The following is a 21,754-nucleotide window of genomic DNA, read 5'->3' as shown; positions in this document are numbered from 1 at the left end:
GGTATTTCTTCCGATGTGTCAGTTATTGAGAGGTATGTTAAAATTTCCTGCCCATGCTATCTACCTGTGACTTCTTCATACAATTCCCTCGAATGTTGCTTTATATTTTTTGAAGACACATAATCTTACACATATATGCCTTATACTAAAATATGTTATCTGATAACAGTCAATATTTATAGCAGCCCTTGTCTTTACCCATTTTTTGGCCACTACTGTTTCTTGAATCACACTCCCTCATTGAGTTCAATTTCCTTCTTTAGTAAAATCTTTTTGAGTCAGTGTTTATTTTAAAATAAGTCTTTAATTCTCCCTTATGAATGACTGTTTAGGTGGTTATATAGTATGCTAGGCTAGTAATCCTTCAGCACTTTGAAGATATTATTCCATTGCCAGAAAGCTTATATATCCATGTTGAAAAGTTTGATAAAGTCCAATTGTGGTCTCTTTGTAGTTAATTTGCTTTTTCTCTCTGGTTTCTCTTAAATGTTCTCTTTATCTGTTAGCCTGTGTTTTAATTTTTAATTAAAAAAAAATTAAGTAAACTCTACCCCCAACGTGCGGCTCAAACTTACAACCCTGAGATCAAGAATCACATGCTCTACTGACTAAGGCAATGAGGCACCCCTGTTATCCTGTAGTTTTACTGTGAAATTTTGGGGAGTTTTAATGTTTACCCTGATTGATAATTGTAGTATTTCTTGTATCTGAGAATTCATGACTTTTATCAATTTTAGAATCTTGGTCATTATCTTTCCAAATGTTGACTCTACCTCATTTTCCCTTTATTCTTTCTTCAAATTCTATCAGAAGTATCTTGGAACTTTAGATTCTTTCCTATCTTTTAGCTCTTTGCATATTTTATGCTTCTTCATTTCTCTATGCTGGGTAGTAATTTCTTAAGATTATAATATTCTATCATTAATTACATCACTAATTTTCTCTTTAGATGTGTCTAAACTACTGTCTCACCTGTCCAAAAAGGGTGTAATTTCAATGACTGTTTTAAATTTTTACTAGTAGCTCTACATAGCCCCATTCCAAATCTGCTTGTTCATTTTTCATAGTATTATGTTCTTTGTTTTGTTCTTTTCTTGTACTTTTTAATCAGTTTACAAATTTCATCACTGTAAATGCAATTATTTTATAGTTTATATAGATGACAATTATTATTGAAATTCTTGGGTATATAAATAATTAATTTATTGTTTTGTAATTTTTAATGATGAGCTCATATCCAGCGCCAGTTCATCTGGGGATATTTTATAAAACCTATGTTAAAGGTTCATATTTCCAAAAACAATTTTTTTTTTTTAATGTCAGATGCCTCAGATACATCATCAATCCAGAAGTACTGTTTATGTTAATTTCTTCACTTGGGCATTTCCCCTATATTTGTATAAAATAAATTGGAACTTCAACATTCTCTGAGTATAGGTTAATAGTTACAAATTCTCAGGAGTCATTTTTACTCCATATTCAGAGCCTAAGGCCAAATATAAATTTACTAGCCTGGGGGCAGTTTTTCTTCTAGTCCACATTTCATGGGGATCGAGCTCTTTTAAGTTCTTTAAGAGAAGATCTCTTATCCAAATTCCCACTTTGAGAATGCCTCAGGGTATGTTTTCTTTCTCTAAGTGAACAATAAAATCCCTACACACCAACATCAACACCTTGTCCCCATAAACCAGCCCCAATACAGCTACAAGATCAATGCACAAGCCTTCACTATTTGGTGCGTGTGGTTTTCCTTCTTGCAATACAGCTAGGCAATACAGCTGTTATATCTTACCCAGCATTTCTAGGTGTTTTCCACAAAAGAATTCTTAGCATTACCTTAGGGCTAGCCAAGACCACCAATTTGAATCCTTTGGCTAATCCTTCAATTTTCTTCTTTTTTTATGGAGCTTCTGAATAACGGGTCTAACTTTCATATGTATGAGGAAAAACACTATACATTATCGACACAGTTCACTACATTCCAGGAAAAAAAAATCTATGATGGGGTTAGTATATGAAACCAAAATATGTTCAGATTTGTCTTATAGTTAAAATACAATTATTAGACTTCAGGAGACTAGTACCAAGGAATACTTTTGTCACCAATTATTAACAAGATAGAAAATTTATTGAGCCAATAATTCATAAGTTTCCTTTCCGTTCTTTCATTTGGAAGAATCTTAAAAACCTGGCTGAAAGAAAGTCTTCTGACACATCACCACACGAAGAATCTGGAATCTGCTGGGAGACAGATGACTCACACAGAAAGGTCTGTCTTCCCTGCACGGCTTGCAAAAATCTCCCGCAAATATTAGTTCGAATTTATAGCTACCACTGCGTTTGGTACTCCAGACAGGCTCTCCAACAAGACTCGCCCACTTTTATTCATTTTTCCACCTGAACTCCCAAGCAGGAGTATATCACCTTCACCTTTAAAATCGCATGATTTATATTTCCTAATCTAGTAAACCCTACTCCTCCTTCCAGGACCCTTACAAACTTGTCCCCTTCACACAGTTTCTAGCTGCATTTACTAGTGTGTGTTCTTTGTTTCTGAGTCACCAGCTCCCACACTGTCTGGCATACAGTCCCTGCCTTTTAATTTCTCCATGAAGTTAAACTTATTTCAATTCAATAAAATATTCAGCCACATTCGAAAATCGATTTGACAGTACAGATCACATACTAAGCCTTATTTAAAAAAAAAAAATACTAAGAGTCTAGCAGTCCAAATTACCCAACTTGTACTCTTTAACGAATCTTCCTCCACTTACAAGTAATATTTGATTTTTTTTTAAATGTCAATCACTCCAATTAAAATGTTCAGGAAACAATAAACATGAGGCTAAATTCATTCCTTTATCTAACTAGTCTGTCTTAAGCATGCATTTTGTGATGGACCCAGATTTCAGACATAGAGGAACCACATTCTTACTCTTTCAGGTATCCTGGTAGCTATGATGTGATCACAGTCATAAGAAACCCATTAAAATGCTAAGAGAATTCAGGAAAAAACAAAATGATATAATAAATCGAAAAATAATTGGGAAACAAGTGATTAGGGAGTGATTATTTTAAAAAGAAATTCCTACTTTCTCAAAAACATCTGATTTACGTAAGGGGGATCTTGCTGTATTTTCTGTTTTTACTTGGAAAGAAAGGTAAAGCCAAAATATTAGAAAGTAGTGCAAACTGAAAACTGACCTGGAAAAATAATAAGCAGCTTTGGAATTGTAATGGAACTTAATAATTTGTATAATTTCATTCTTATATGTATATGTAAGATACATATTATGTAATAGTATAGATCGGATTAGATTCCACACTATAGGTTTACTTTCTGATAGTACTGTCTTAACATTCTACAAGGTATTTAATCAATAAAAATTAACGAATGAAATATTGTTACATTTGATAGAATTATAGATTTTGTGTGGAGAGGATCTTAAGAGAATACATTTGGAAACTGGAGACTATGATATCTAGAGGACTCAAGTCTCACTAAATCATAAACAGTTAAACCCAGAGCTAAGCTTCAATGAAAAGAAAACATAAGATTATTCTCTAGAACATAGTGCTATTGAGGGATCAGGGTTCTGGGCCCTTGAGATGATGATCTCAACTCCAGAGTTCATAGATGAGGAAACTGACTTTCCCAAGGTCACCTAGGAGGAAATAGTCATCTTCAGTCTAGAAATACAAGTCTCCTCAAATCTCGTTAGGAATTCCTTCTAATATACCATATTATTTTATAATTCACATTCTGAAACTTATACTGCTTTCCCAAATAAGCCAATTACCTCTCATTTTCTGGCAAAGTTATTATTTAAGATAGCTATAAAATACATAGTTATCTGTAAGAAACTATAATCAAAGACTATTAAGACTACTATAGGTATGGGAGAGAAAGGAAAGTGAATTGAATAGCAAGGAATTTGAGGCATTATCCCTTTATTTTCTTCTCTCAGATACATATTCAATAAATCACCATTTGTTTTACAGTAATTCTTTTTAAAAAAAGATTTTATTTATTTGACAGAGAGAGAGAGACAGCGAGAGAGGGAACACAAGCAGGGGGAGTGGGAGAGGGAGAAGCAGGCTTCTGGTGGAGCAGGGAGCCCGATGCAGGGCTCGATCCCAGGACCCTGGGATTGTGATCTGAGCCGAAGGCAGATGCTTAATGACTGAGCCACCCGGGAGCCCCGCTGGTTATATTTTCAATGCATATAAAATTATCATCCTTTGAGGTGTTTAATACTGCTCTTAAATTTTCCTTGGTCTGAATATTGTCATGCTACTTTCTCTCGATATTCTTGCTGTTTGTGGTGTAGCTCTTAAAATCACCATACATATGGATTTGTTGCTTAATCCTACTCTGAGAATCGGACTCCTAATACGTATATTTAATACACGTATAGTAAGAATGAATATATATATATATACACACACACACACATAGCTGTCTTCTGTTTTAGGGTTTTTAAAAATTTTTTTTTTATTATGTTCAGTTAGTCACCATATAGTACATTAGTTTATGATATAGTGTTCAAAAATGTTTTAGGTTTACTAAAGTTTTCTCAGTATCCCATTTTTATTCTATACTAGTTACTTTAAAACTTTCAAGGACAGAGCTAACCCCATATTTTCTCTATTAAAAAACAAAATCATTTTTGACTGTTTCTTACGTAACTTAAGGAGTACAGCCTGTTTTTATCACTCCATTCATTAACTTTGACAAAAATCTGGAAATCAGGTTTCACATTTTGTTATAATTACTTCATGGGATGTCTGGGTGGCTCAGTTGGTTGAGCATCTGACTTGATTTCGGCTCAGCTCATGATCAGGGTCCTGAGACTGAGCCCTGCATCAGGCTCTGTGCTCAGCGGGGAATCTGCTTGGGATTTTCTCTCTCCCTCTCCCTCTGCCACCTACCCCCCACCGCTCTCTAAAATAAATAAATCTATTTTAAAAAAAATTACTTCATACTTCATAACTTGTTCAGGAATCATTTTTCATGTCTATATTTGGCTCAAGATATTTTATAACAGTAATAGAGATTTAGCTCTATTATCATTACTCTTTAATTCTTTTATATTTTAAGTTTCATATTTCTGAGAAACTATACTCATTCATCTCAAATACCAGGAGTTCTGCTTTAAACATTTTCAGGAAGGTGACTTACAGATCACAGATGTATACTAAATTCTCAAGTCACACAATTTCCAAACAATTCTCTGTAGATCTAACTCCACTGACTTCTGTAGTTGAGTGTTAAGATGTAGGAGGCAACACACATTTTTTTCAAAGATTTTATTGGAGAGGGAGAGCATAAGCAGGGGGAGGGTGGAGGGAAAGGGAGCAGCAGACTCCCCGCTGAGCAGGAAGCCCAATGCAGGGCTCCATCCCAGGATCCCCAGGATCAGGACCTGAGCCCAAAGGCAGACGCTTAACCAAATGAGCCATCCACACACCTCAACACACATATTTTTAATAGAAAAAAATATTTTATATGAAATGTTTGAAGATATCTTCTCACTAAATTTCCTGAAATGTGGAAGTCCGTTTATCTGCAGACTAATTTCTTTTAAATATCAGAAAATGTTCCTTTTATTGTTTACTTTCACTGTTACTTTTATTGCTACTCTGTTTTATCTGTGTTCTCGTTCTCACTTAGATAAGCAGATTTTTTTTTTTGTCATACTGGGTATTTCTTTAATATCTGCCACTGTGGGTAGAGTTTTCAGACTTAGAGCTTCTCTTGTCTTCTGTTACTGACTTCATTCTGTGTAGTGTTCATTCTGTACATTATTGCCTAAAACGTGGACATCAATTTGTTTTTTGTTTTACTGCCTTATTTCTGTCAGATTTCTTCTATTAATCTCAGCCAACTCTCATTTTCACAAGCTTTTCAATAGAGTCCGTGTTTCTTATAAATTAAGCAAAATCAGTATTAATATTATAGAATCCCTTCATAGTTCTCCCGCCCCGCCTCCCCCCCCCCCCCCCCACCACCTTGCCTCTTATCCTCGAACCAACAGTGATCTTTCCAGGTCTGATTTTTGCCGAATGACAGGAAATTCTCATTGATTCCCCTTCATCTCCCACTAGAGAACTGACAGGATTTACCTCTTCAATCTCAAGCTGGAGAGAAAGTAGAAACGAACAGCTTTCTCTAACCCAACTTTCATTTTCTAGCAGGCATTTATGTAGTGAGGTTTGGATAGGAATTCTTCCAGTTGCAACAGGATGGTTCTCTACATTCAGAGGCAAAACAAGGTATTTGAGTATTAGATGGTTTTTACATTTTTTGCTTTTGGCAGAATTACAGAAGGAACTAATTTAATTATGAGATGATAGAATACTAAAAATATTTTTAAAAATTGTTTTTATGCTAGATCACTATGTGTTTGGGGCATCTAACTTAGGAACTTACACACACACACACCAGTTGAGAAAATGAGTGATGCTTGACAAAACTGTTTCCATCTACGTACTTAGGTGAGCCAGGCTTCTCCATGCTTACATATCTAAATAATGCTATAAACAAGGAATCAATCTGAAACCCTTTCTCATTTTAGAAAAAATTACTCATTTACAGGAAATTTGGGAAGGGAAGCTACCAGCTCATGAAGATGGGCATTTACAATAAAATTTAACTTTTTTATGTTTAATAATTATCCTTCAGGTTTTGTCATGTATCTATATACTTTTATCAGTTGTCTGCTAGTCATGATTGCAAATGTACATCAATATAAAATAATTTTTAATACTTAAAGGCTTTTGTTTATAAGAGTGTGTTTTTTCCTTTTCGCAGTCTTATTTTTATTCAAGCGAGGTAGTTTACCTGACTTGGTTTGTTCAAACACTGGGAGAAAGGGAAACAAATCTGGGTGTTTAGCATAAGTAGTAGCTAGTTTTAGGGAAAGGAGCTTTCTGTCTTCCCTATGTTATTTTTTATGTCTCTTAGATTATCTCTGTTCTCAGCTTAAGTTTGTTTATTTATGTGGCATAAACAGAAGTTTATTGTCTCCCTATTCTGGAGGCTAGAAGTCTAAAATCAAGGTTGGTTCCTTCTGAGGTCTGTGAGGGAGAATCTACCCCTGGTCTCTCCCACCATGTCTAGTGGTTTGCTATCAATTTTTGGCATGTCTTGGCTTGTAGAAGCATCATCTCCATCTCTGCCTTTATCTTCACATGGAGTTCTCCCTGTGTGCATGACTACTCCCAAACACCTTCTTCTTTAGAAGGACACCGGTCATACTGAATTAGGGGCCCACCCTTTTCCAGTATGACCTCATCCTAATTAGAACACTATTTCCAACTAAGGTCACATTCTAAGGTATTGACAGTTAGGACTTCATAGGAATTTTTTTTTTAATTCCAACTTTGTACACTTCTTTTTAATTGCAGAGAAGCATGACAGAGTGATCGAAGAGGATTCTGAAACATAATACTTATTTCCTAAGAGTAAAATTCTGTTGGGGAAGACCCAGAGAAATAAGAATTGGAAGAGAAAAAGCTAATAAATACAATTTTCAATGGTTACAGGTAGCTACAGAATCACAGCAGCATTAGATCCTATTTGGCATGCTTACAATTAACTAATGGTTTTATTTTAGAAACTGTACCCACTGTGACTATTTAAATTTATGATGAAAAGTTTACAATGACCTGAGGCACCTGGCTGACTCAGTCAGTTAAGCATCTGGCTCTTGATTTCGGCTCAGGTCATGATCTCAGGGTCGTGAGATCACGCCCTGTGTAGGGAGCCTGGAGCTGCTTAAGAATCTCTCCTCCTAGGTCGCCTGGGTGGCTCAGTCGGTTAAGTGTCTGCATTTGGCTGAGGTCATGGTCCCTGGGTCCTGGGATTGAGCAGTAGGCTCCCTGCTGAGCAGGGAGCCTGCTTCTCCTTCTCCCTGCTTGCTCCCCCTGCTTGTGTGCTGTCTCTGTCAAATAAATAAATAAAATCTTAAAAAAAAAAATCTCTCCTACCTCTCCCTCTGCCTCCCCCCCACCCCCTGCTCTCCCTTTAAAAAAAAAAAAGTTTACAATAACAAGAATGTACAATAACGTATAATAATGTACAAGTTGTACAAAATTATTTTAAGGGACATATTAGCAAAAGAGTTTGAAGACTAGCATGAATGTAATCTGGTCTTTTAGAAAGATATATTTAGTCCTTCTTTGACATCTTTTAGAGATCTGGGAATTAGTTTTTCATTGTTGACTAGTCAGTATGGTAAATAACTGACTTCAGTTCCATTTGCATTTATAATTTTTATATCTGCCTCCGTTCTTATGGGTATTTCCCCCTCTCATTCATTCATTCAACAACTATTTACTGAGTATCTACAATGAATATTTCTAGGTCCTGAGCATTACAACAATGTCCCCAGCCTCAGAATCAGAAAAAAAAAATTAGAAAAATAAAATCAATCTCATACAGAATGGAAAAGACTCCACAAATAAAGAAGTATCTCAAACAATTTTGAGTGTGAATTGTTTTTGAAGAAAAACAAAACAAAGAGAATGATATTGAAGGGGGTATATTTTCGATAATTGGGCCAGAAAAGGTCTCTCTGAAGATAATCATATGAAGGTATTTCAAACGGAAGGGAAGGGGGACAAGCCAGGTTTAACAGGAGTCTGCCACCGCAAAACAGAAGTCCCACTTTCATTCCCCCTCGCTTATTCTTTCCAAACCATCTCAGATATGACCTTGGGGAAATTACTTTAACCCTTACATACGGCAGTCTGATTTCCTGTCAAATGAGACAAGGATAATGCACCCCCCAGAGCTCTGGGAGAACCAGAGATAACTGATGTAGAGCACTTGGCACCTGCTTGCCTGTGGTGCAGGAGTCCCCAACAAATTTCCTGACACCCTGCTGTCAGGAAACCATCATCCTCTCTCTCTTCCTTTGCGACTTCCAAGAATCCTTTCATTGGGGGTTGGAGATGTGCCTTGTTGCTGTAACAGAGTGAAGGCACCTGGCCGATTTGGGGACTGAACTGATTTTGGGGACGTATGTTTCTCTGCTGCGAATGACTTGAGGGCTGTTGGCTTTCCTGTCTCGGCTTCTGTGTCCCAGCCTCACTTGGTTCTCTCCCCACCTCTCTCCTTTCCTCTCTTTCTCCCCTCCAGGTTGTTTCTTTCCCATTCAGATCACAGACTTGTTGAATGAATCCATAAATGAACAAGAAACTGAGAAAGAAAACGTGGAGATGCCTAAATATAGTTTTAGATATTATCCACCCCCCCCTTGTTTTTTTAAGATTTTACATATTTATTTGACAGAGAGAGAGGCAGCGAGAGAGGGAACACAAGCAGGGGGAGTGGGAGAGGGAGAAGCAAGCTTCCTGCTGAGCAGGGAGCCTGATGCGGGCTCGATCCCAGGACCCTAGGATCATGAACTGAGCCGAAGGCAGACGCTTAACGACTGAGCCACCCAGGCGCCCCTCCCCTTTATTTCTAATGGACATTATCTTGATTATACATTTTAATGTAGGTTTTTGAAATTGTTACTCTTTTTAAAAAAAGGATTCATCTCTAAAGATTTCTACATTAATTATGTTCATGTGGTCATGTACTAAAGAACCCAGACATGATATGTGTAACCCATCTAAAATGCTAAAAATTTGCTTGTCATTTAAGATCTAGTCTTCAAAATTACCTGTCAAAAGGCTTGTTTTTCCACATGTAATGTAAAATGCTTAACATCAGTGTTGCTTCTTTCTTTGATATAGCTTGGTACAGCTCCAGTAGCTGTTTTATGATTTAAGTACTATATTTCTAGCTAACTTTGAATAATTATTTAACACAAACGATATATAAAATTTTAAGTACCAAATTCAAGATCTTTAGAAATACTAAAAAAGCATAAAACAAACAAAAAAACCTTCACCTTCAAAGGAATCACCTACTTTCTAAAGCCATAGTGATTTAAATGATAAAGTTTTAAACACTTGTTTCATTTTGTACTTCTTTTAACATTTTATTTAATATTTTACTATCTCAAAAGTCATTCACCAGACCCAGAATCTGTCATGATTACTGGGCCGTGGGTTTTAACAAAGAGTACAGATGGAAGAGTAACAAAACACCAACGACTAACAAAGCTATCACTAAGAATTAGGAAACCCAACCCAGGAGACAACTGAAAAAGTACCATTTGGCTTTTGAATACATTGGTTCCAGAAGCAACTATGAATACCATCCTTTTAACTCCCTGCCTCCTGGTTCTAGTTCCATAAAATGATGCTGCATTTTACACTTCTTTGGAGTTCTTTAGTATCCCCAAGAGCTTTCACGTTACCCATCTCTTTTGCAAGGTCATGTTAAAGCACATTCCTGAAGCAAACTCTACAATGAACTGCAGGGCACATTCCAGTGAATGCTTCTGAATAGCATTAACACCTTATACCTACTGGTTTGCTAGCCAATATCCAAACTAAGGGTAACTGGGAGAAGTTGCACTCTGAAAGAAGTGTCACCATCAGCTGGCACTAAGTTAAAATATATCACTGAAAGAGAAGCTATGGGACCGGGGGGTGGGGGTGGGGGTCACCCTGCTCCCTGGGCTCCCAAGCTGGAGATTTTGCAGCCTTCACTCTGCTTCATCACCACATGACAGGGAATTAGACAGAAACAGGTGGTCTGACCTAGTATTTGTTTTCACTTATAAGCTTACTTATATATTACCGAACAAAGCTTATATAATATACTATATTGCAATTGAAAATCCTTTCAGTGGAAAGATACAGCAATGACAAACATCCAATATCCTTAACGCAATCCAATCTTAACTCCATGAAGAATGGATTTATTGAAAATTGGGGGATATAAACAGACTTTAATCTGAGGGCAACATTAAATCAGGTTTTGGCATCACTACCTTTGACAGGGCACCTTCACTTAAGCTGCTAAAGGTCCCATGAGGTCTCTGCATCTGGTCTGGGAATCCTCCCATTTCATTTTCAATTGCCAACTTGTTCAACACCTGTCTGTGTCCACATGTGTGAGTGCTAACTATGAGTTTTGAGAGACCACAATATTCGCATTTGCATGCCGTATTCCTACTGCAGAGATCATGTTAACAGCTGACAGCTTAGCAACTGCCGCCATCTAATTTCAGTAAAGATTAAGGCTTAAAAAATCCTTAGCTGGAAACGTTCTTGGCAGAGGCCAAAGGTGCTGCTAGACTTATTTAAAAAAAAAAAAAATCCCACAGCTTAATCAAGGAAAAGGAATATATTTTCAAGATCACGATGGATTTGAAGGGAATATATGTTTACTGTTTTGACCAAACGGCATAAAAACGATTTAGCAATTGGTGTATAAATTAAAGAGGGGAAAGGCAGTCTTTTAAAAACAATGCTCAGGGTGATGCACATATATTTATTTAACAAATTGTTTCTACTCACATTAGATTATAAGAAAGACTAGGTCCTTGCTTTCATGGAACATAAATTCTAGAACAGGTAAAGAAATAATAGGAAAATTTTTAAATAAAAAAAGATCATTTTGATTAGAAATAAATGTTCTGAAAAATAGAAAACAAGGTACTGGGACACAGAGTGAGTTGAGATACTTTGGATTGGGTGGGCAGAAAAGGCCCATTTAAGATGACATTTGACCTGGTACTTAAAGGGATAGGTAGAATGAGCCAGCCATGGGGAAATGAAAACAATAAAATGTTCAGAATTTCTATAGATGGGTTTAAAAGTAGCCGAACAACCACTAGATGAAAGAAAGGCAGGGGACTTAATTCAAAGGCATATTCGCCTAGAAATCACCCACTAAAAAACAAACCTATATTATGTATTTATTTGAGGTACATTTGGAGAGGGAGGCTAGTGACTCTGAGGTACTAAACTCCAATTCTTGGCACTGTACCTAATCTGGGGCAAAACACTGCAAGTTGAAGTGCTGCTCAGTGGGACAGAGGACTCACCAAAGAGGAAGCCAGGGCCCAGAACATGTAGGATCTTCTCTGGGTCATGGTCGGGGTAATTCTAAGTGTAATGGGAAGTCATAGAACGATTTAAGCAGCAAGTGGCAAAACTGGAGTTACGCCTCAAATAGATTATTTTGGCAATGCAAACAAGGGATTATAAGGAGAATGGCAGAAAGTGGAAGCTGCTACGATGACATGGTAGACAGGAGCAGTGTGACAATGAGAGCAGTTTCAGCTAGTCCAGCGGCAGGAAACCTGGAGGACTACAGTCCTCTGTTCTCTGTTCTGGCTGTACATCAACCAGGACACCGAGGCTTTGTCAGGCACGCCCAAACAGAAATCAGTTTTATGTCCCACATAGAGGTGTGAGAAGGAATCCAAATTAAAGGACAGATAATACTCACTTCCTTAAATATTTACTGAGTCTTTACTATGTGGCAGGCATACATGTATGTATGTAGAAAGATCCATATTGCATATAAATATACATATACACATAAGCTACACATATGCACAGCATTTAAAAATTGAGACTTGTAAAGCAATAAGAACAAAATAAAACAAAACAAAACAAAAAACCCTGAGCCTACCAATACTTAATTCTGACTTCACAACATTGCACAATTCTCATTCACAGGTCCTCTGCACTTTTTTGTAGGTACGAGCAATACAATAAGAGGAATCAGACAGTTTCCTGGAATCTAAACATGAAGACACAAACGAAAGTTTTAAGGGAACACCGGGTGTATATTAAAGAGGCATTTCTGCATTGGGATCACCACCTGATCCATAGGAGATTCTCCTTACTAAATCCAGCCCCATGTTCACTTCACCTTTTATAATTTTAGCTCCTGAGATACAGGTAAATGATAATAGCTCATATTTTAGAGCTATTTTGAAAAGTAAATGTATTGTTAATGTCCAGGGGTAAACTGTATAAAATAATAGGACCATTTTCTTCTTCAAGATGGAAAATTCAATGATCACAAAGCAAGAATTATCTTAAAAAATAAAACTGGGTGTTATACACAAACAATGAATCATGGAACACTACATCAAAAACTAATGATGTAATGTATGGTGATTAACATAATAAAAAATAAATAAAGTTACCAACAGAAAAAAAAAGTGTGCTAAAAATAAATAATAAAAAAATAAAACCTAAAGAAAAAATTCTTGTCCACTAACATTTTGTTCCAAATAAGCCTCACAACCAATAACTTTCAATTTTCTTTCATATTGCAAGTGTGTGCATCTTGAAAGATAAAATAACACATGCTATCTGACACATAATGACTACTTATTAATTACAAAAAATGACAAATGAAAAAACAAGCCAAAGTTCTGGTCACTAAGTACTCCTGAGTCATCTAAAGCTGTATAATCTTACTTATTATCAGTATCCCATGCCTTTTGGCCCAGTTATTCCATTTCTGTAAGAATATTCCCACATACACACAAAGCTTAATATATAAGGACTGAGTGTGTGTGTGTGTGTGTGTGTGTGTGTGTGTAGTACCATTGCTTATTTTATTTTTTGAGAGAGAGAGGGAGAGAACAGAGAGGAAGGGAGAGATGGAGAGGGAGAGAGAATCTTAAGCAAGCTCTACCCTCACTGCGGAGCCCAACTCAGGGCTTGATCTCACGACCCTGAGATCATGACCTGAGCCAAAATCAAGAGTCGGATGCTTAACTGATTGAGCCACCCAGGTGCGCCCTACCATTGCTTATTTAAAAAAAAGGAAAAACTTGGGGCGCCTGGGTGGCTCAGTTGGTTAAGCGACTGCCTTCGGCTCAGGTCATGATCCTGGAGTCCCGGGATCGAGTCCCAGGATTGAGTCCCGCATCGGGCTCCCTGCTCGGCGGGGAGTCTGCTTCTCCCTCTGACCCTCCTCCCTCTCATGCTCTCTGTCTCTCATTCTCTCTGTCTCAAATAAATAAATAAAATCTTTAAAAAAAAAAAAAAAAGGAAAAACTTAAATGTCCAAAAAAGGGGGAACTGTTACATAAATTATGTTAATCCATACTATGGGATCCAATCATCCAGTCAAAAGAATAAAGTGGATTTTTATATACTGACATGGCACCTCATCTGTAATATTTTTAAAGGGGAGCAAAGCAATATATAGAATATATATATGGACTGATTCTATTAAGAAAATAAGCACACACAAATAAGAAAATATGTGTGTGTGTGTGTGCGTGCGTGTGCGCGCGCAGAATTTCAGAAAGCCACTCTACTGGCGGTGGGTACTTGGCCGTGATCCTTTGAAAATGAGAATGGAATAAGGTGGCAATGTTGGTAGGGTAATGTTGATGAGGGCCTTTCATTTTCTCCATAAATAATTCTGTATGATTTGATCTCATCCTACACTGAACATGCCCTGGGTCTGTAAATTTTCAATCAGTTTAAAACATAAAGCTAGACAGCCACTATCCCATGACTTTCTTGATCCGACAAACAATACATTTCTTCACTTCACACTGCTCTCAGCCAATAGCTGATGTCCTAAGAGTAAATCTAGACCACATAACTTTCTGTCGTAATGGTACTCTCAAATATGTGACAGCAGCGTGCTGCAGTGGGTCTCCGTGTGGACTGAATATTTCAGGTAGCAACAGGCTGCAGCAGCCACTTCGTTTAAGTCTCAAGCAGACTTCTGACGGCATCTCACTAACAGAGTGCTTCTCGTATGTTTGCAGCATGTACGGATCACTCAGTGACATGGCTGACTGTTTACATCCTGTGCCAACTCAGCCGATGTGTAATTAACATTATGTCTTGATAGCCTGCTGTTGTTTGCAGCAACTTCAAGTCATGATTCTGACACATCGACAACAAGCAGTGAACACTTTGATACAGGGCCAAAACAACACTGATGTCTACTTCAGTTTCCAGTGATGTCACCCAGTAAGTAGCCTTCACGAGCATGAGACTCTCTGTGCTTTCACTTAATGGTCATGTCTAGTCAAACTGTTTTGTACCTCATGAAATTAATGATCCACTGTGATGATTCCTATTTGTGTGCATCACTTGAATCTTAGCATTAGGGCAGGGAAAATAAAAGTTTACTCTGTAGACTAAATTTGGATTTGAATGCTTGACTCTACCACATACTGACTTTATAATTCCAGGTAAATGATAGAACTCCTTTGTACACAGATTGTATCTGTACAACAGGGATCATATTTATTACCTATCCCTCAAACATACCTTATTCTGAGGATTAAAAAAGATCATGTGTTGAAAGTGCTTCACATAAATGTCTGCTACTACTGCTTAATAAATATTAGAAAAAAATATAGCAATAACTGGAGTAGGTGAGTGCTTCAAAAATGCCTGGATTTATCACAGAATATGCAACATGTGGGGGACATAATGGTTATTTGAATAGTCATTAGCAGATTACAGAATTAGGAAATAATTCAGTTTGAGTAAATCAGAGAATTCTAAAGATATTAAATGGTTGTACTATAATGAACAAAAATGTATTAGTGTCATAAGTACTTTACAACAATGGTATCCTCCAAATCTAATACTAGACCACTGAATAAGCACAAGAAAATGAATAAGAAACACTTAAGTTTTGGTAAGATGTCAAACACACTCTTCTAAAATCAATTGTTCTTTCAGTTTGGCTTGGACCAACATTTACCACCTTCATTTAAAAAAAAAAAAGAAAAAGCAGCCTCTTAAAAAACATGAAAATGTATTCAATATACTCGTAACTGTACGGACTTCAGAATCTAAATGGGGACCGAAACTAATCTTACTTACGACCTTACTTGGAAGCTAAATAAGCGCCCCACATTAGTAAATAATTTATTGTCCTATTTTGAACTCTGCTTCAAATGTTTTTATGAAAGTCTTTTCACCTCAGCAGCTATTCGAGTGTTCACTTTGAACAATGACTTTGCCGCTGGCCAAACCTGACTCTCAATCAGTTTCTATGAGCACAAATTCTTGAGCTGATGGTTACATCTCCAGCTATAACTCATATAATACACACTCACAAGTGGTGATGAGATTCACATTCTCGCCAGGGCACTATTCTGCCGACGGCAGCAGCAGACACAGCAGGGGGACAGTGTCCTCCCTAGAAAAATGACTCCTTCACCTTTCAGTAATGCAGCCTGCAGGTCCGAACCTACAAGCTGCATGCCAACAGAATGAGAGCTCTCTTTAAAAATACTAATAAAAACTACCCAGTTCTTCCCAATGGGTCCTTCTCATGGAATCTCCATACACATCCATCTTGATTTTGAAGTGTGTGCATTCAATTTGTCTTCCCATTACATTTGGAATTGAAAGGAAGATTCAATTGTATTTACAACTTCAAAAAGTTGCCAGAGTACTGGCACGTTTATCTCAATACATTCGGCGTGGGATTCTCTGTATGAGTGCACATATGTACCTATATTTGTGCAAAATTATAATGCTTAAATTTAACTTCAGATTTTAAGATGATAACTCAGGTAGAATAGATCTGAATTCATTACAGTCTGGTAGTGTTTTTTCTAAATTTCAATTATGGAGCATATGGGTTTACATTTAAATTTTAATTATGGGTTTAAATTTTGCCTTTTAAAACGTTATACTTGGGGTGCCTGGGTCGCTCAGTTGGTTAAGCATCCAACTCTTGGTTTCAGCTCAAATCATGATCTGAGAGTCATGAGTGGTTAGAGGGGAGTCTGCTTGAGATTCTCTTCCTCTATCCCTCCCCCGCTCGCTCACTTGTGCACTCTCTCAAATAAATAAAAATCTTAAAAAATGTTAAATTTGTTTTTGTTACTGACAGAACTTTCTAGCTCCCTAAAGACATGGTTAATGTTCCTCAAAGATATACCAGTTAATGATCTCAAAGTACTCTAATTCTTTCTTTCATTTCTAAATTCTTTTATAGGGTGATCATCAAAGTATACATGTTTGTCCTGTAATTTCTGATTCTTGTGATCATATGCTAGAAAATGAGGTAAGGAGTAAAGGATTACCTCAAATCTCACTTGGCCAAAACCATGAGGTGATCATCTGATCTCTCAAGACTAATCTAATAAAGTCAATTTTCATATATACAATCAACATAGTTGAAACTCTCTTAGCCTGTCACTTAACCAGACCTCTAGATTAATGAACACTGAATCATTCTTTAAAACATAATAGAAATGATCCAGCAATTATACTCTTTGGTATTGACCCAAAGGAGTTGAAAACTTATGTCTACACAAAAACTTGCCCAGGAGTGTTTATAGCAACTTTATACATAATTGCCAAAACTCAGAAGCAACCAAGATGCCCTTCAATAAGTGAATGAATAAACTGTGATTCACTCAGACAATGGAATATAGAATATTATTCAGTACTAAAAAGAAATGAGCTATCAAGCTATGAAAAGACATGGAGGAAACTTACAAGCATATTACTAAGTGAAAGAAACCAATCTGAAAAGGCTATGTGCTATATGATTCCAATTATAGAACATCCTGGAAAAGGGGAAACTATGGAGACAGTAAAAAGATCAATGGTTGTCACAGAGGAGAGAAGGGCCGAATAGAGAAGGAACAGGATTTTCAGGGCAGTGAAAATACTCTGTATGACATTTCAACGACGGATATATGCCATTATACATTTGTCCGAACACATATAATATACAACACTAAGAGTGAACCCTAACGTAAACAATGCACATTGGATGACTATGATGTGCCAATGTTGGTTCGTCCTTGGTAACAAATGTATCAAGTGATGTTGATGATAGGGGAGACCATGGCATGTGTGGGGGTAGGGGGTATATGGAAAATCTCTGTACCTTCCTCTCAGTTTTGTTGTGAACCTAAAACAGCTTTAAAAAGATAAAGTCTTTAAAAAAAGGAAAAATAAAAAAATGTAATGACTAATAGGTAAAACTCTGTGCTTATTTAGAGTCAGCTAGGTTTGTTTGTGCCAATAACACCTGCTATTAAAAATATGGAATTAAAAAAGAGTCTGCATAGTAATGCATGAAGTAGGACTATGAAAAAGAAGCTGCTGTTTCTATGAAAAATCACTTGAGCGATTTAGAAAGATGTGATGAAGTTGCTAATACAAACTCGTCAAATTAGATGTAAGACATCTATCAATAGGAATAAAATCAAATGTCCAGAAAGATCTGCATTAAAAGTGCTTAGTAAATGCATTTAAGTTCTTGTAACAACATAAAGAAATTAAATGTGGAAACCAAAGAAGAGGTCATATGGGTATGGTTTTCGGAGCACAGATCACCCAGACCTCCAAACAGGAGACCCTTACTCAAAGCAAATGCTTGGGCTTTATATCAAGACTCCCCAACGTATGTGTGTACAAGTATGTGTATCTTTTGTTAAATTAGTTGACCAAATAATGGTTTCAATCACAAGGCTACATTTTAACCAAATAGGCTGGCTGTTTGCCATGCAGATAAAACTACCTTTGACCGAATTTTTATACTTTTCATGAAGTTACCATGCCACTGTGGCACATCCAACAATAGACAGATAACCTTACATCTGGAAATGACAGTTTTCCTTCCTTAGCATTTCGCCATGTTATTCTGATACAGTCCATTTAAGGTTTGCTTAATGTGTGGGCAGGAATCGACAAGATTTTCTTTTCATATATATCCACTGGGGATAAAATAGCTTGGATTCATCATAGAATGGAATGACTACTACTTAGAAAGTTATTCCTTAATGTAAATTTAGTTTGATGAGTATATTCTATGAGCAAAGGTTATCTATGATTAAAAAACAAACAAAACAGAGAATGAATATCCCAGTAATCTGCCTATATTCAGAATCCGATTGCAAACAAATCTACCAGTCCAGGTAATTTACTGATATAATTATGTGAATAGATGATAAAAATGGAATATTTGTATAAAAATGGGAGCTTCTAAGTACTATGGTTTATCTATAAAATATCAGAATGATGCAGTTTTTCCCAAGGTATGGTACTGTCTTCCTGAAGGATTTAAGATCTTTTCAGGGAATCTGTGAGGTCAAAACTATTTTTGTAATAATATTCAGACATCATCTGTCTTTTTCACAGCTACTTTCTCATGTGTGTACGGTGGAATTTTCCAAAGGCTAAATTTCATCTGATATTGCAACACATTGAATGTAGAAGCGGATATGAAAATACAGCCGCATTCTATTAAGCGACACATTAAAGAGATGGGCAAGAGTGTAACATAATGCCGCTCATTTCCCTAAATTGTTTGATTCAGAAAAGTTATTTTACATAAAAAGGTTACTTGTGTTAGCATGTGAAAAAATTTACTACTTTTATTTTGAAATGAAATATTTGTGTGGTTTTTTTTTTTTTTTAGTTTTCATTTCTAACACAGTGAATATCAATAGATCTAACCCAGTAAACAAAAGCTTGAGAACTGTTAGATTGATTGTGTAACAGGAAAATAATTTACTAACCTGAACAAGAACAAAGTAACGTTTTTTCCATCTTTTCCAAACCTTCTGTCCTAGGGCATACAGATATCTGGTAAGAAAAACAAGCAAAGAATATTTTAGATGAATAACGTTGTGGCTCTGTGTAATCATATTTCTTCCATAGGTATTTTTTTCTTGAGACCAGCCTGTTAAAGGCAAAATTTAGTTCATTTGAAAGCTGGGACAACATGTAGCTTCTGTGTTACAAAATGACTGAGCTTATTCTAGGTTCTTGAAAGGGAATTGATTTACGTGGCTTATCAGTTTGTCAGTTCTTACTACAAATTGAGCGAAGTTGGAGCTAGAAAGGATAATCAAAGAACCAGTGGGAATTTTATTCTTACACTTCTTAGGAGAGACAAAGGCTACAAACTGGGGATAGAGGACTCAGCTCTCAGATGACCAGGGCTGAGGAGTGTGGCCTAAGGAGGAGGTGGCTGTAGAGTCAAGAACCCAGAGCAAACGGTCACTGTCCAGCTGGGTGACCCCAAGTTATTCTGGCACCAATCTTGGTTTCTGTTTCTTTCAACTATAAATGGCAGGACTGGGTTTCCTGATTTCTAAGGTCTCTGTCAACCTCATAATTTGGTGGTTTAGCTGATTTATGGAAGTATCTTGCTGCAAATTTCCCTAACCATGAAATTCAGGCAATAATATATGTGAAGAGAATATGGCATAATTCAACATAGTTATTACCCCCAGGGCTTTTAACTTTGCATTGCTAATAGTAATATGAATGGAAATGAATAAAGTAGTCAATCATCTGAGAATAAAACTTTTGTTCTTACTGAATATACAGATGTAGGCATATACATCAAGGAGGAAGAAGAAGATATTAAAAATTAATGAAGTGAAGCATATCCTGGAGAGCTATTTTGAAATTATACCACAGAAACGTATACACACCTCCTACAAAAGTGGAAAACATTGTTAGAAGTTTGAAATATGACAAATACAGGCCTGGTTTTTAAATTAAAGATTTTTCAATATTTTATCACTGTCCTTTTCTTCTGAAGTGAAGATTCATCTCTGTAAAGGTTACTCAAACTAAATTTATATACAATTCTGAGTATTAAACTATGGTTATTCATTTATTTGGGGGCTTAAAGTCTTGAGACTTTCACAATTTTTATTTTTTTAATTTTATTTGTTTTAAAATATTTATTTATTTATTTAGGGAGAGCATGTGAGCAGGGGAAGGGGCAGAGAGAGAGGGAAAGGAAGAGCCCACATGGAGCTCCATCTCACAACCCAGAGATCATGACATGAGCCTAAACCCAGAGTCAGAGGCTCAAGTGACTGAGCTACCCAGGTGCCCCAGAGACTTTCACAATTTTTAAAACTAAAATCTTAGCTTGAATTTTTCATTGCTGTCTAATTAAAATAATTCTCTTTTGCAAAAGCAAAGCAAACGTTCTTGTCCCCTTTTAAAAAAGAAATGCAAGATGTTGGCTAAGGTATGCTGAAATTAATGGGCACTCTTTAAAAGTTTTTTTTAATACCCCTTCCCCCATTTGTCCCACCCCAAGCTCTCCCTCCTCTGGCAACTACCAATCTGTTCTCTGTATCTATGAGCTTGATTTCTTGGGTTCTAAATTTTCAGAATCAAGAAAACAAACATGCAGTTACTAAAAGTCAAAATAAAAACTAGGCTTTTGCATTGGCAATCATCATCCACACTGCCCAAATCAATTATGTACTTTGTTTCAGACACATCAGCTAGCTAGGTGAACTTCTATTTGGCTCGCACAATACCCTGGACTCCACGTTGCCTGTGCTCCTGGATATAATGTGAATTCATCTGGCGACTGACAGAGACATCCACTGCTACTCTTCTCACCTGTTCACTATCTCCTCCTAGGTCCCTTTAAAACCCTTTGCCCCACCTTTGCTCCAGCCTCTAATTTCTCTTCTGTGGTTTTGGTGGTAGGTGTTTAGCTGCTCTCTTTTTGTATTTCCTATGTAATTTCCCTCTCCTGAAATGCACACACCCAAACTCCTATTACAGGGTTAACAGCAATGACCCCAGGAGCTAGATACCGGAGACACAACAGATGCGCTGTATAAAAGTGCACTCGCAACATCTGCACCAAACAGCTGTCTGGGAGCCACAGAAGACATTTGGAATCACCTTTGCCCATGACCACTGCCTGCTTCTGAGCTCCTTCACGGGTCTCACTTAGCATGCTGCTGGGCAACTGGGTCATATATAAGTGAAAGTGAATAGTGATACACAAACCATCCACACCATTGGCAAGTGTAAGTCTTGCTGAGAGTGAAGGTCCTACACGAGGAATACTACTACCTGCTGCAACATCATTCAAAATCATGGATTG

The 21,754-nt window shown here is 36.8% G+C and overlaps 1 protein-coding gene across 9 annotated transcripts in view; it reads right to left on the bottom strand.

Annotated features, from left to right (window-relative positions):
* The window catches only part of CADPS2 (calcium dependent secretion activator 2), a 495,106-nt gene that overhangs the window by 161,254 nt on the left and 312,098 nt on the right, over positions 1-21,754 (bottom strand). For all 9 annotated transcript variants that reach the window (XM_081800170.1, XM_081800179.1, XM_081800171.1 and 6 more), the window contains exon 9: positions 19,401-19,467. In XM_081800170.1, coding sequence (XP_081656296.1) covers positions 19,401-19,467 — 67 coding nt within the window. The remainder of the gene's footprint in view (positions 1-19,400; positions 19,468-21,754) is intronic.

The sequence above is a fragment of the Leptonychotes weddellii genome, chromosome 12 (assembly GCF_054177405.1).
Source record: "Leptonychotes weddellii isolate Sample4059 chromosome 12, ASM5417740v2, whole genome shotgun sequence".
Classification (NCBI taxonomy): Eukaryota; Metazoa; Chordata; class Mammalia; order Carnivora; family Phocidae; genus Leptonychotes; species Leptonychotes weddellii.
The sequence above is the reverse complement of the archived record's forward strand: the minus strand, read 5'-3'. Positions and strand labels throughout refer to the sequence as shown.